This window comes from Cryptotermes secundus, unplaced genomic scaffold, assembly GCF_002891405.2.
Source record: "Cryptotermes secundus unplaced genomic scaffold, Csec_1.0 scaffold395, whole genome shotgun sequence".
In the NCBI taxonomy this organism is placed as follows: domain Eukaryota; kingdom Metazoa; phylum Arthropoda; class Insecta; order Blattodea; family Kalotermitidae; genus Cryptotermes; species Cryptotermes secundus.
The window spans coordinates 96,588-111,292 of NW_019742967.1; the positions used below are offsets into that span (position 1 = coordinate 96,588).

The 14,705-nt window shown below is 40.2% G+C and overlaps 2 protein-coding genes across 2 annotated transcripts; one reads left to right on the forward strand and one right to left on the reverse strand.

Annotated features, from left to right (window-relative positions):
• Positions 1-1,426: 1,426 nt before the first annotated feature.
• Positions 1,427-10,360, reverse strand: LOC111873512 (G patch domain-containing protein 1). The gene is made up of 7 exons (XM_023868285.2): positions 10,229-10,360; positions 9,689-9,909; positions 7,926-8,074; positions 6,876-7,269; positions 4,598-5,195; positions 3,421-3,730; positions 1,427-2,808 (listed from the first exon to the last, which is right to left on the reverse strand). Exons 1-7 carry the CDS (start codon positions 10,293-10,295, stop codon positions 1,938-1,940), a joined length of 2,610 nt encoding a protein of 869 aa, XP_023724053.1. The 5' UTR covers positions 10,296-10,360; the 3' UTR covers positions 1,427-1,937.
• Positions 10,361-10,406: 46 nt separating this feature from the next.
• On the forward strand, positions 10,407-13,511 carry LOC111873515. The gene has a single exon (XM_023868291.2). It carries the CDS (start codon positions 10,492-10,494, stop codon positions 11,866-11,868), a length of 1,377 nt encoding a protein of 458 aa, XP_023724059.1. The 5' UTR covers positions 10,407-10,491; the 3' UTR covers positions 11,869-13,511.
• The last annotated feature ends 1,194 nt before the right edge of the window (positions 13,512-14,705 follow it).

Below are 14,705 nucleotides of genomic sequence, written 5' to 3' on the forward strand. Positions count from 1 at the left end.
ACATAATTTTGTGGTCAGCTTTGTCTTTCTTCCACCTTCTGCCTGGGGGAAAAAAAAAACATTGGTATCCATTGTACAAGAGGATGTACGGGCCCCAAGGTCAGTCTACTAGACATTAAGGAGAAGGACAATCTCTTCCCCTGTCAGAAACCATACCACAATACCTTGTTTGCCCAGACCATAGCCTCTTCACTATATCAGCTGAGCTATCATGGCTCCAAATGTGCATGTAAAATAGTGAGATGTTAATAGATGCAATAAATATTAAGAGTCTAGGCTGGAGCCTACTTTAATGGCTCCTTGATTCTGAAGTTCAAACCATACATATTCAGTGCAATATATAAAAACTGTAATTATCATAACAAAAGTTCATTTCAGTAACAAATTCTTATATGGTGAACAGATGTAAAAGTCAATGGGTACTGTATTCAGGTTAAAAGAAACGTTAATTTCAGGAAATGATGAAAACAATCATAAATCTTTGAAAATAGTAACCAGCTTTACCTTGAAAATTCACAACTTATGAGCCATTGTAATACAGGTTATGTGTATACATATACTGTCACGGGTATGTGTCACAAAAATAACGGGTTCTAGTTCAGTTACTCTCTTTCTCTTAATTACCATTAATACAGTGCTAGTGATGATTTACACACTTTCCAGTTCACCGTTGCACACGCACTAGAATTCTCAGTTTCCACTAGTCGTCTCCTAGCAACGGATCTCAACACAGAAACTAGCATTTCAAATCGCTATGAAGTCTTCTTGCTATTTCATCTTCAACAACTCCAGAACCTTGGAACTAAAAATTCTTCTGGACTCACTCCTCCAGCTTACAACTGACTCGTAACTGCCCCTGAACTGTACCCTACAAACCTTCAGTGTGGTNAAAAAAAAGGGAGGGGGGGGGGGGGGAAGCTGTCCCTGTTACAGGCTGTGAGGACCCATAGGATTGTGAGACATGTTGAGGGTCCCACATTATCTAGACAATCTGCTCAAAGATGGCGGTAAGGTTGTCAGCCTTACACGCTGGCTGTGCTTTACTCCCCAGGAAAATTATTTAATTAATTCCTGGTACTCATTTCTGTTTGAGGCTGAATTGACCCCAGGGCCATAGTGCGGCTGGAAGGATTAGGTCACTTGAAAAAAAAAACAATGAACTCATCGGGACTTGAACCCACGACCTTCCAGCTTGTAGTACAGTGCCTCAACCAACTACAACCACCGCGTCAGAAAAACACGCCGCTTGGTCTCTATCCACTGTTGTGTGATGTTGCTGCCTGTGCATAAATGTGTTTACCGAGCAGTTGCTTAGAAATGGGTTGCATAACCCCTTGTTCCACCGCTGCTCAGCGTGGATGACATAGAAAACACAGCCTCAGCTATTGTTATGTACCCTAGCAACCAACTGTTTACCAAGAATCTGTCTTCGCGGGAACTCGTTTACCAATACATAGCCTAGCAACGGGTGTACATGTAACAATATGTATTTTCTTACTATGTATTGAACTATACTCTTATGTGATACAATGAGACAATATTTCAGTCTGTTAACAAATGCCTTTACAGCAAAACCCCCATTTTAGATTTATTGAACATTAGGCAGAGGAAAATTTCTAATGCAGTTAATAACAATGAGATTATTAGTTTGGATCACTGAAATTGAACATTAAATAAGAGATTATTTAAGTTGCTTATTTAATGATGGTGTCAGTATCAAAAGTCTATAGGATGATTAATGAATGTGGAGTGCTCTGTGGAATGAAGACTGATAGGGGAAACTAAAGTACTCTGAGGAAATTTGCCCCAGAGCCACTTTTGTCCACCAAAAATCGCACACAACCTGACCTGAGACTGAATGTGGACCACTGCAGTGGGAAGGCAGTGACTAACTTCTGGAGCTGTGGTTGTGCTGTATTTTCTCTTAGAGTGCAAAATTAATGCCTTTTTTTCTTGTGTTTATGCTTTTTGTGCTTTGATGATTTCTTGTGTTTCTTACCGTGTCTGTTTTTGTGAGAATCTTTCTTTGTAATCTCTACCCATTCATTGTGAACTGAAGTTACTACACTGGGAAGTACTTTCTTCACTGAAGGTAGGGATGTACTGTTTGCAGTAGCTGACACAGAAATACTTGGTAATTGAGGTCCATACATGTCCTGTGCAAGTTGTTCTAACCCGTCATTTTGTTCACGTTCCACATGGTCGTCAATTGTTGTTTGTTTATTCTTACACACATCTGACTCTTCCTTCTTTTCAGGCACTTTATTAGATTTTTCCTTTCGAGCATTAATGGCATCCAAATCCAGATTAGCAAATACTCCTCTAGGTGGTGACATATTTCTTTCGGTGTTTTTTTCAGAAGGTGTAAGAAGTTTCTCTAATGATAAAGTTTTCTCTTCTGTTTCTCCTCCTTCTTGGGGTACATTTTGTTTTGAATTATTTGCTTTGGTCAAATTTCCAGAAGCCTTTTCCTCACTCTCATCATCCGAGTCTTCGCTGCTGCTTAGAAAGATGGCTCTATACAAATCAATTTTAGCTGGAGGATCTGGAAATTCAAGCAATGAGTCATCAAACTTCTGTTCCTGAGAGACAATGTTATGTGTGTTGGCTTCTGTATCATCTTTTTCTACTTCTAGTTCTTGCTTTGCAGTAACTTCTGGAAACTCTGCCGCAGATGGAATGTCGTTAATAGGTTCGTCAGAGCTCTCAGGAATTTTCAGTGCTGTGTTATAAGATGCAGCATCCAGAAAACTGAAGACAGAGAAATTTGATGAAGTCTTCTGTGTAGCCTTGGATGATTCGTCGCTGCTGTAACAGTGATTCAAAACAGTTTGCAGTTAGGACCTGTGCTGTTTACTGTATTTAACAAAATTAACACACTGCATACAAGGTATTTTTATTAAAAACACCATTTTAAAAACCACAGACTTCACCCCAAGATAATATTTTCATATCACATTATGAATAAAATTACACCATGAGACCAAGTAAATTTTTTGAAATTGTGATACCAGTGAAAATTGAACATTTTGGTTCAGCAGTCAATGTTTCTTGGGAGGCTGCAAGTTCATATCCCAGTCTGGAGACCACATATTCTAGCTAAGGTCTTTTGTAGTTTTCCTCAGTCTCAGGCAAATGTCAGTATAGCACCTCAAATTAGGCCATAACTGTTTTACTCCACAACCTTTCTGATACGTTATTCACTAATCATGTTTGATGATACAGCCCTTAATAAGTGAAAGCTTTTGTAAATAAATAAAGAATATATAAATAATATAGCGATGAAAACAGATGTCTCCATCACTACTGGTTGAATTAAATAAGCTAGGAAGTGTATGAGAACTTTATGATTCAAACATGCGAGAAGTACAAGCATGTTCATGATCACTAACTGATGTAGTACACTAAGCAGCAATTTACCCGGGATAGAGTTCCGGGATATTGAACCTCTTGCAGAGCAAACTGCATGGCCGCCAGTCAGACTCCTGTCTTGTGAGACGGCCAAACATCTTCAGCTTGGCTGCAGCCCTCTGTTCACTGTCACTTTCAACAGCTTTGCTAACAGATGGCAGTGGAGTGCTCAAGTCATCTGGCTGAGATGCTAACACAAATCGATCACTCATGACACCTGACAGGGGCTGATACAGACGTGCTGCCTGCTCAAATTCAACCCGCTCGCGTTCCTTTTCCCATTCAGTCATTGTCAGAGGTTGGATGTATGACAGTCGATCTGTAACAAAGTGCAAATTTTGCTATCAGTATGCAGAGTTTCTGCTTTTGTATTGTAAAAGTAAAGTTGTTCGTGTGCTTGATTAAGCACCATGCCATGAAGACAGACCAGGAATTGTGGTATAGCTCCACATATTTTTAACCGCACCAGTGGATGGCCCTGGTTGCCTTTCTCTGAGGAAACAGATCATGGTAGCCACTGAAGAGGAGGCTGGATGAACTACTGTAGGTGTAGATGCAAGAATAATGTTAAATAGCATCTCAGAGGAGTTGGATGTGAGGTGTCAATTGGATTTATCTGGCTCAGAGTAGGGAGTGGCAGGATCTTGTGAACATGGCAATGAACCTTCGGGAATTTCTTAAGCGGCTGAACAACAGCTAGCTTCTCAAGGATTCAGCTCCATGAAGTTAGTCAGATAACACTGCAACATATTTAACATGGCTGCTTCACTGAGAGAATGCACCAAATTAGAAGAATTTGTGATCTTATTTTTCTGGTCAAACAATTCAGTATCATGATTACTACATTAGCCAGATGAAAGTTTCAAACCAGAGTGGGTAAGTGCTGAAAAACATTCTGAGCAGCCCTCAACAGTAACTTGTGCTGACAGTAAGGAACGCACCAATCAGCATCTCTGGGACAACTAAAGAATCATCATCAGTGGAACGGGGTCAGAAATGAACATTAGTCATCAAAAGAGAGAGTCCAAGAATGGATTTAGGCCCTGGAATGAGGAAACCTGTGAACCACTGGACCAGATGCATTGAAAAGTATGGCAATTGCACAGAAAAATAGGATAGCATTTATGTGATTTTTGTCAAAATTTTCTAATTTTTTTATTTAACTTCATATGTAAGTCTACTGTACCTTTCTGTCCTACTTTGCTTAGAGTAAGGTATTGTTCATAGCGCTTCTGTTTTTCTGGATAAGCAACAAATGGTCGGAACTGACTACATCCTTCTTTAACGGATATTTCCAACTTTTCTTTTATCTTCAATTCCTCCGTAGGTAATCTTTTATTTTCTTCAAGTGTTGCGCTCGTCATAGTGTCTTTCTGAACAGTCACCTGTGGTGTAGATTCATCTAAGATCAGTGCCCTATCGGTGGCTGTAAGATTATGACGCTCAAGACCCCTCGTTCTTGATTTAAGCAACTGTTTTTCTTTGCTCAGAGAGGCTTTCTCTGAAGGTGCAGGCTCAAATCTTGACTTCCTCAAGACATGCATTGGTTGAAATCCCTGAGGAAGTACTGGAGGAGGGAAGTGTTTCTTCTGTGTCATTGCATTTGTGCCAAGAACAAAGCCTATTAAAATATTTCCGGCATAATTGGCGAAGGCAGTTGCAGTGATCTGGTGCTTTTGCTTTGAAGTTGTAGTTTCAGTGTCAAGACTAAAATCATATTGAGACATGTCTTCTCGTCCATATATGTCTTCATCGTCTTCTTCAAAAGCTCCAACACCAAAAGCCTGGGGAGAGGGAAAAATGATCCGTGATTATGTTAGGCTCGAGGCTTTCAGAGCAGTGACTGTTTCCTGATATGTGATGCCATGTAGCCCAGTAGGAGTTTGCAGATGCTTTAGAGGAATCTACTGCCTCCACATTCTTCAGGTCAGAGATAAGTCAAACAAGCAACCAGCAAGAGCAGTCAGTGAATTTCTACCAGACTATATGGCATCACACCCCAGAAGAGAGTACTCTTCAAGCTGTGATCAGTTTTATGCATTAACCTCCTGACTTACAGGATACCTTGCCATTTTATGGACATTTTACAGACTAGTTCATGTTACTGTAATATGTTTGAACAACAGAAAGATGGGGGGGGGGNAGTATCTACACTGTATTAACACTGAATGGCAGGATGTCTGATGAATGATGAAGTGGAGAGGATTTGAAAGGAAGCAGTCATGGCCTAGTCAAGGTACTATCCTATTGGCCTGGAGGGACTGTTGAAAAACCATGAAAAACCCCAGTGTTGTATTTGCCTCCAGCCCTCTCCCGTGGTATTGGGCCCAAAGTAGCCAGTGTTATCACTGCCAGCATTTGTGTGAGCAGAATGGTGGGTAAGCTGGAGGGGACTACATGGAAGTATACCAGAGGAAGAAGCACAATAGCTCAAGGGTAATGTGGAAAGGATTAATCCACGGGACTTATTTTATGGCCTCAGTATAGCTGAATGTCCACCAAATCTTAAAGAAGGCCTCTGCTTCATGGACTTGGTTAGTTCAGTGTTTCTCAACTGGTTGGACGTGTTCTGCTCGTAGAACTTAACTGCCAACTGGGTGGACCATTAGATCCAGTAATGATCAATATCATATTAAAATAATTGCTATAGGATTCTGACGATGGTGTATAACACGCAGAGATATTGGGTTTTCGGACTTTATCCATCGTCCTGGTTTTAAGATAACTAAGAAAAACACGACGTTTCAGAAACTGGATCTGTCTCTGTCCTCAGGTGAGGGAAAACACATATTCTGTTGGGTCCCTTAGAAAGAGCTAGCCTCAATCACTGGACCAGTGATTGAGGCTAGCTCCCATGGGGGACACAAGATGCAGAATGTTACGAATCAGTGGGTTAGTTAACCAAGAAAGCAGTTGAAGAAAGCAGTCTTCTGGGATTTGGCACCGTGTATATGTGGTGTTAACCGACGTTTCGGAGGAATGTATCGCCTCCATCTTCAGGGTAGAAGGAAAGCAGACTGGTCTGCTTTTACCGGTTCTCACGGTCTCTTCGCTTGCAGAATTCTTATATTTTTTCTTCTACCCTGAAGATGGAGGCGATACATTCCTCCGAAACGTCGGTTAACACNACTGCCGTGAAAGCCTCAAATCTTACAAGAAAGCAGTTGTTAAAGTTCTCTTTCATTTGTTGTAGATAAGATATAGAGTGATACAAAATCCTGTGACCAAACTCAGGACCTTGTTGAGATAACCTGGAACAGAAAATGTAAACAGTTGTCAAAGTAGCAATAACTATGAATCAAGATGGCACGATTTACTAACGTAGAGTATGCCAACATTTATTTCATATATGGCATTTCTGCTTCACATTATCTTGCCAGTGACCAAAAATTTGGTCCTAAAATGATATGGTCTTAAAACCCTAAAATGATAATAAAGTTTGTTGTATCTGATACAATGATTACCTGGCCTGTAATTAACACTTTCTTGTTCTTCTCCTCCATTCTTAGCGGTGTTGGTGTAAACAGATCGATGTGGCTTGACAGGATCGGCCGCCTATCCAAACCCTTGTATCCCAGGCCAAAAGAATTGTCTTTGGGTTTGCATAAGATAGGACCAAGATCATCTGGTGCAAAGGAAAGTTGTGCATCATCCTCATCATCTGTGGAACATGGGCTGTCTTTGCCAGATTCTTCTTCTTTGTTTGCATCTCGTGGCAAAGCACAACCATACACTTTAACTGCTGTTCTCTTGTATTCCTCTTTCATTCTTCTCTTTTCTAGTTTTGTCAATCTTGGTCCAGTTCCTTGTTCGGGTTTCCAACCCATTTTTCTCAAAAGTTTCATTCCAACAGTTTCTCTGTAAACATTTACACTAATTAAACTATTTATAATGCAGTAAAAGTAAACTTAATGTACCCCTTTACCTAATTAAGTATACATGAAGATGTATGGTGGAGTGGAGGGACAGTTTCACACATTCTTAGCGTTGGCAGCAAATGGAGATGAATGGTCAACTTCATGCCACAGCTGCTCTCTGCCTTACCTCCAGTGAAACAGCCCATTGTACCCACCAGACCCATCAGACCATTACACTTAGTTCCCCAGATGAAAATATATGAAACTATAATCTCTCTTGTTTTACCTATTTCTGGGAGAACACTGCTTATCAGTAAGATAGATAAATATGAGTTAGTCTCAGAATTATTGGGGTTTTGGACTTTGTCCCATCATCCAGTATTCTACAAACCAGAGAACACACCGCTTCAGAAACTGGGTCTGTTTCTGTTCTCAGGTTGAGGGGGGAGACACCTACTCTGCAGGACCCATTTTTAAAACACTGGACAATGGACAAAGTCCAAAAACCCAGTAATTCTGAGTGTTATACACCACTGTCATATCCCTTTAGAATCTACCTGTGAGTTAGTCTGGTCACAAAACAAAGCACAAAATTAGGAATAATGAACTATGCCAATACATCTCCTACAAACACACAGCATGGTGGATTGGGCTTACTTGACAGGTTGTAACAGCTCCCTTAAGGCTGGTTCTCCTGGAATGGGTCCATCTGAAAGTTGGTGCATCCGTGATCTTTTCTTGCTGCTTTCATTAAAGTCACTTGTGGCACGAAGAACTTTTGGGGCTATTCCAAATTCATCCATATCCTATGAAATAGGGTGAATGGTTAGTTAAAATGTTCAGTTGACTCAAGTATATTTATTTTATTTATTTACGGTTTATTTACTGACACTGTCAGCAGTTAAGATCCATGGTGTTCAATGACAGCACGGTAAAGGGCAAAACGTAAAACTTCAATACTACCTGCATAGTATGGAGAAGAGAAAAAATCTCTTGCTCCTGCCAGAAATCAAACCACGATTCTTTGGTCTCCATCCCATGGCCTAGACACTATACTGACTCAGTCACCCCAACTCTAAATGACAGGATTGGTAACGAATTTAGGAGAATGTGGAAGGGGGTAGCTGTAATAATTTTAGATACCACCTTAGTATATCCCTCGAGGGAATGAAAAAACCCATGAACAACTCAAGCCATGATAGCCAGCCTCCAAGCTGAGGAATCCAGGACCTCCCAAGTACAAAGTAGAAATGCTACTGACTTGACAGACCATTCAGTAACTGACTTATACTGGTTGTTCGCAACTTCCAATGCATTAAGCAAATCAAACATAAGCTTCTTCATATAATGACAAAACCTGGTTATATAGTTTTATTAAAATAAATGTGGATTTTGGGTCACTCTTGCAGGCATGGGTTACTGAGTGGTTTCAGAGACATGTTTTTAGTGCAGAGAAAAAAGCCATGCCTGCGATATGAGGTTTCTTAATATTAACCCTTTGCATGCCACAAACCACTCAGGCTGGATCAGTATAAAAAGGTAAAGATATTCTCGTAACAGGCTGGGGAGGCCTATACGGTTGTGAAACGTTTAGGCTCCCACATTTTCTAGACAATCAGCTCACGGATGGCAGTGAGGCTATCAGCCTTACGCCCCAGCCGGCCATCCTTTGAGCCCAGGAAGATTCCTGGCACTCATTTCTGTTAGAGGCTGAGTTGATCCCAGGGCCATAGTGCTGATGGAAGGATTACGTAAACTGAAAAATGCAATGACATCATTGGCATTCGAACCCATGACTTTCCAGTTTGTAGCATGGTGCCTCAATCAACCACATTACCACATACCCTGACTCCCTGAGTGTGTCAAAACTGGCACAGCTGAAGATACTGGCTTGATGTTAATCACTTAGTACAGAATTTATATCAACTGATGACATCAATATCATGTATTTGATATACAGAGTGATTGTAAATTATTGTTGGGGTTTCCAGAGGGACTTATGAATTACCCTGTACAGATGTACACAATTCAAATACCAGATATAAATATGACCTTCACATGCCAAATCCTAACCTCACTAAATATCAAGGAGAAGTACTCATATACTATACAGATATCTAGTTACTCAATTCCACTGACAATCAGAAGTTCAATTGTGACATAATAGTATTCTAGCCCACATTAAAATACCCCTTGTTAACTCACTCCTCCTACTCTGTGGATGATTTTACTCTACTGAAATATTTTTTGTGCTTATTTTAAAATGTTTAAACTTTATGTATATCTGTATGTAAAATATGTCTCTGTACTTGATAAATGAATGCAACGCTGAAGCATTGGTTATTAACTCAATTTCTATTTGGCTGAATGCCAGAGAAGAATTCAGTGCATTATTTGTACACAGTAAATATGTCAATTACCTCTTCATCCATGTAATCTTCAGGCTTTTGCTGCATTCCCTTTGCTCTATCAGACCTAGATGACTTGAATGTGGATGGTGTCCATCCTTCAAGCGAACCAACTGAATTAAAGAATCCAGCTGAAAATCCTCCAGTGAAAGCTCCATGAAACCTGCGTCTGCCATATTTATCTGCAGCAACTTGATCCTTCAGAGTGAAGGGTTTCTTCTTCGGAAGTTCATCTTTACACAAAAGACAAGTAGCTTGATAGTACTCCTCACTCACTCAGGGAGAAATTCAACTTATAGCTTTTTATTCCCTCACATTCACAGAATTATTTTATAAAGCATGGTTCTACGGGTAAGACCGGTACCTGGGACACAAGACAATTGAATAGAAGGCTTCAAACACTGATGGGACTCGATGTGGATAGAAACTAAACCTGTTTGGCTTCTATGGTAAGTCATATACATTGATACATAAAATAAAGATACATAACCTATAACACGCGAATCGACATGATCAATGTCATGCATTTATAAAAAAAGTTATTTTTAGTACCTTCATCAAGAGGATCGAGAGGAGTTCCATATTCTGCAAAATCTTCGTCTTCTGAATCAGATGACATATTTTCTATTTTTTTTTACGAGCTTATTCTGTGAAAACCTGTAACACTTTAATCATATATCTTTCGAGAGTTGTGTTGATTTTTCGATTCAAAATTTCGATATATGTCGACTTCAAAGGAATATGGTGTGTTAGAATGCACAGGTAAAATTTGTGGTAGATAAGGTGTTCTGAGGAAAGTTTAATTCTAGGTAAGAATGGCTGTAAGCCCTCGATGTGGCGAGGAATCTAAAAGAATGCGTAAAATGAGTCTGAATTATATTAAAGATTCAATAGTGAGGAGAAGTGGTAGGCAGAATGGACCTCGAGCTCATGTGTGTTGCTGTGAAACATTAGAAGATGCAAATGGCGAAACGGCTGAAACTGGGATGACTTGTTCGAAAAAGGAAATGTCTCCGGACAGAAATAGTGATAGGTGTAAGTGTACAGGAAGGCCGTTAGCTGATAAACATAAACTTGGCGTTTTTAAAAGTTTGAAAAAAATATTTCAGTTAAAAACAAATGTAGGTGCTAGACCAATGAAATGCAAATCAAAACATACCTTTAAAAGTGTTGAATCGTCCAGTAACTATTCATTTCCTTTGGGTGAAGACTCTGCGAATGAAGGGTTTACATCTAAAAATCCTAGGAAGTCCAAAGGCTTGTCAAGGGCTATATGTCCAGTACCACAACCCCTTCGTTTTGTTAGAAGCTCAGGTAACAACAGCAAGAGTACACCAGTAAGTGTGACATCATTGCATGAACGAAAGGAAGGACTGTTTGCAGCACGGAAAGTTCCTGATGTTGTTCAAAATGTGTGCAGGTTCCACAGTGTGTCGCCCCAAATGCAAACCAATGGCACTACTAACAGCAGCATAGTAGCTTTACCAGCACTGAGAAGAGACATGGACTCTGGAAAAGACTTAGAAGCACTGAGCAGGACAGATGACTGTGACACAGAAAATTCAGATTACAGTGAGGCCCATAACTTCGTCCTGAATGTGCACGAGGCTGGGATTGTGCAATATGAACCATGTGACATTATCAGACACACCATTGGTGGGGATGCTGAACCAATGCCTAGTCCAACTTCTCGGAGTTTGACTTGTGAATTGTTTAAATTGGCCAAATATGGTTGGTACTGGGGACCAATCTCACGAGAAGAAGCAGAAGAAAAATTATTGGATCTACCTGATGGAGCATTCCTTGTACGTGATTCATCAGCAGACCGTTACCTCCTAAGTGTGAGTTTCCGAAGTTCAGGGAAGACGTTTCATACTCGTATCGAACACAGCTGTGGTCTGTTCAGCTTCTACGCAACTCCTGGAGGGGAAGGCTTCTCGAGCATCGTGGAACTGATCAATCATTCTATGTCCTATTCAGAATCTGCTGTATTTTGTTATTCTCGTCCACGGGCTCCAGGTTACCCAGCATTCCCTGTTCGGTTAGCGAGACCTGTGTCACGATTCACACAAGTAAGATCTCTCCAGTATCTCTGCAGATTTGTTATACGCCAGTACACCAGGGTGGACAACATACAGAAACTTCCTTTGCCCAACAGACTGAAAGGGTACATTCAGGAAGGTCACTATTAGTTACAGTTACTGGTGTCTTTGAAGACAGAATTAGTGAGATTTTCATTTCAAAGAATGATGCATATTTTATACATATTTTATTATAGTCCACCGAATGTATGAATTTATGTTAAATTGTCATGTTCAGGCATTCTTTGCTTTTTGTGTTTGGCATTTTACTTTCTCTTAAAAAATTTGTAGTGTTTTTGCCCATGTCTAGGTTGAGTTCTCCACAAAAGTGGAAGACACAGTCATCGGTTTTAAGGATTTGCTTGCTATATTTCATCACTTATTGCATATCTAAAGATGGTGCCTGATTCTTCATATGCAATAACACAAAAAGCCAGTAACTGAACACTGAATTGAAGGGTCAGAGATCTCTCTTCAGGGATAATGCTGTGTAGTCCATTGAGAGTCAACTGACATTTTGGAGGGAAACCTTACCTATGTCTCCAGGATCAAAGGATAAGCCCAGCAAGGAACCTGCTTTCATGCTATTTTCTTGCTTTGCCTGTTCTTCGACCCTGAAAATGGAGGCAAGATATTCCTCCAAAATGTCGGTTGACTTTTGACAGACCATATGGCATAATATCTCAAAACATAGAATTATTCATAACCACTGCTGTGAGAAGCTCAAATCTTAAGACAGTAACACTTCTGACTTGTACTAGGGGCATTCAAAAATGATTGACATTGAATGGTTTCTTCACAGTAACCATTTATTGGAACAAAATACATACAGATTGTATTAGTGGTATTCCCCACCATTGTCTATGCAGCTTTGCCATCGGTCCCGCAGTTTCTGTATTTGCATAGCGAACCATTCTTCAGGGGTATGGAGAGGGAGTGTCAATCATTTTTGAACGACCTAAATATTTAGGAAGTGCCCAGTTCAAATCTCAAGCTGGAAACCGCTGTCCTGACTGAGGATTTTTGTGATCTTCTCCAGTCCTCTAGGAAAATACTGGGATAGTTCCCTGAAGTAGACCATGACCACTTCCTTCCACATCGTTTTCAGTTGCCATTCATTCAACACTATATAATTTGAGCTGCTGAGAGTGCATTGAAATAGATCATGAATCCCCGGTGAGATAGATTGAACAGTGAATGAAACATCTTGTTCATTAGCAACAAACACTTTGGGCTGATTGATATGAGTCATTTGTGGCTGGAGGGGGAGAGGGGGAACCCCGAAGTGCTGTCATTCCCATGTCCGCACAACTTCTTTCCATGACCTTGGAATAGTCGAGTGATTATGCGTGATATAGGAAATTAATCCTTAAAGCCATATTCTTTGAATATATCTGAAACTTGTAATAGGATCAATTTCGTTATATAGTTATATTTCCTGTTAGCTCATAATTTGAAATATATTCTAGTTATGTTGTGTGAGTTATGTATATTTTGAAGTTTTATTTGATTGTTTGAGGTTTTTAATGTTGAAAGTTGATTGGTTATGATATGTGTTTTTCATAAAAGTTTTGTTTTCTTTTTCTTCATGGTATTTGTGGGCACATAATGATATGAAGGTTTCCTATAATTGAGCTCACAATTCTTACGCCCATATTGTACAATAATGATGTTTGATTGGTGCAGTATGAGACAATCCCGACCTGTGATTTTTGTTACTTAATTACTGTATATGTTGCATGCCATTCTGGATGTGTCACAGAGTTCTGGCATTTTCATCATTATTGTAGTGTAGCATGATAATAGCTGTATAATTTAAAAATGAATTTGAAGAATTCTCATGTACTTAAGAAATGTTTCCTTGAAAGGCCCAATTGTACATTTGTTGGTCTTTAAATTCAAGATCTTAAAATTTAAGGCCTAATTTTTGGGTCTGAATGAGTGCGTAGGAAATCATTTTCAGACCTCAAGAACTGGTAGATTTGTTTCACTGAGGTTTTGTCTTGAAGTTAATGGTGAAGAGAGAATACTTAAGTGATAATAAGTCAGAGTGTGAACTGTGAAACTATCTGGGAACTGGAGTGCACATCGTGGTATTGGTCCTCCAAAACTAAGGACGAGCAGTTATTCTTACTTCAGCACCAGATGGGACTGTTTTGAAGTGACTGCCGGCTGGAGAGCATTGTGAGAATAATTCACTAAGTAATAAATTGTTAACCTTTTAAAGCACAGTGGTAACTATATGTACCACCTGCTTTAACATTCAGAAACTCTGCATTTTCCCACGCATTGTATTTATGTGTTTCATATGATTCTCAGAATAAACGACAATTATTTCCCTAAACAGCGTTAATCAATTGTTGTTTGTCAAGGGGACAGTGTGTTTGTTGCAAAATGGGAGCCTTTGTGTGTGTGTGTGTGTGTGTGTGAGAGAGAGAGAGAGAGAAAGAGTTGTCCCTGCTTAGTGATGCAACATGCCATGAAGACATAGGGGAGTAGAGGTAGTTTTACATTCTTTAACTTGTTACAAGAGGGAGGTGAGTAGTCAGCTGTACACCCTGGCCACTTTACCTTCAAGGGAAGAGCCACCAGCACCAATCAGATAGGAGGCTGGGTGGGCTTCTCAGCTGGTCTGGACAATACGGAGAAGAGTAAAACCTCTTGCATCTGTCAGGAATTGAACCATGGCCACCCAGCACATAGCCTGTCACTATATCGCTTGAGCTATCCAGGCTGCACATTTTTAATTAATTGCTAGTGGGGTGGGGGGTGGCACTAAGTCCCTTGTACTGCGGCCACTTCTGGCCTATTGTACCAGCCCCAGATGATAGGTGAGGGTGATTGCGGAGCACTTGGTGGAATGAAGATTGGCAGGGGAAACCGAAGTACTCAGAGAAAACATACCCCAGTGTCACTTTGTGCACCACAAATCCCACTTGACCAGACCC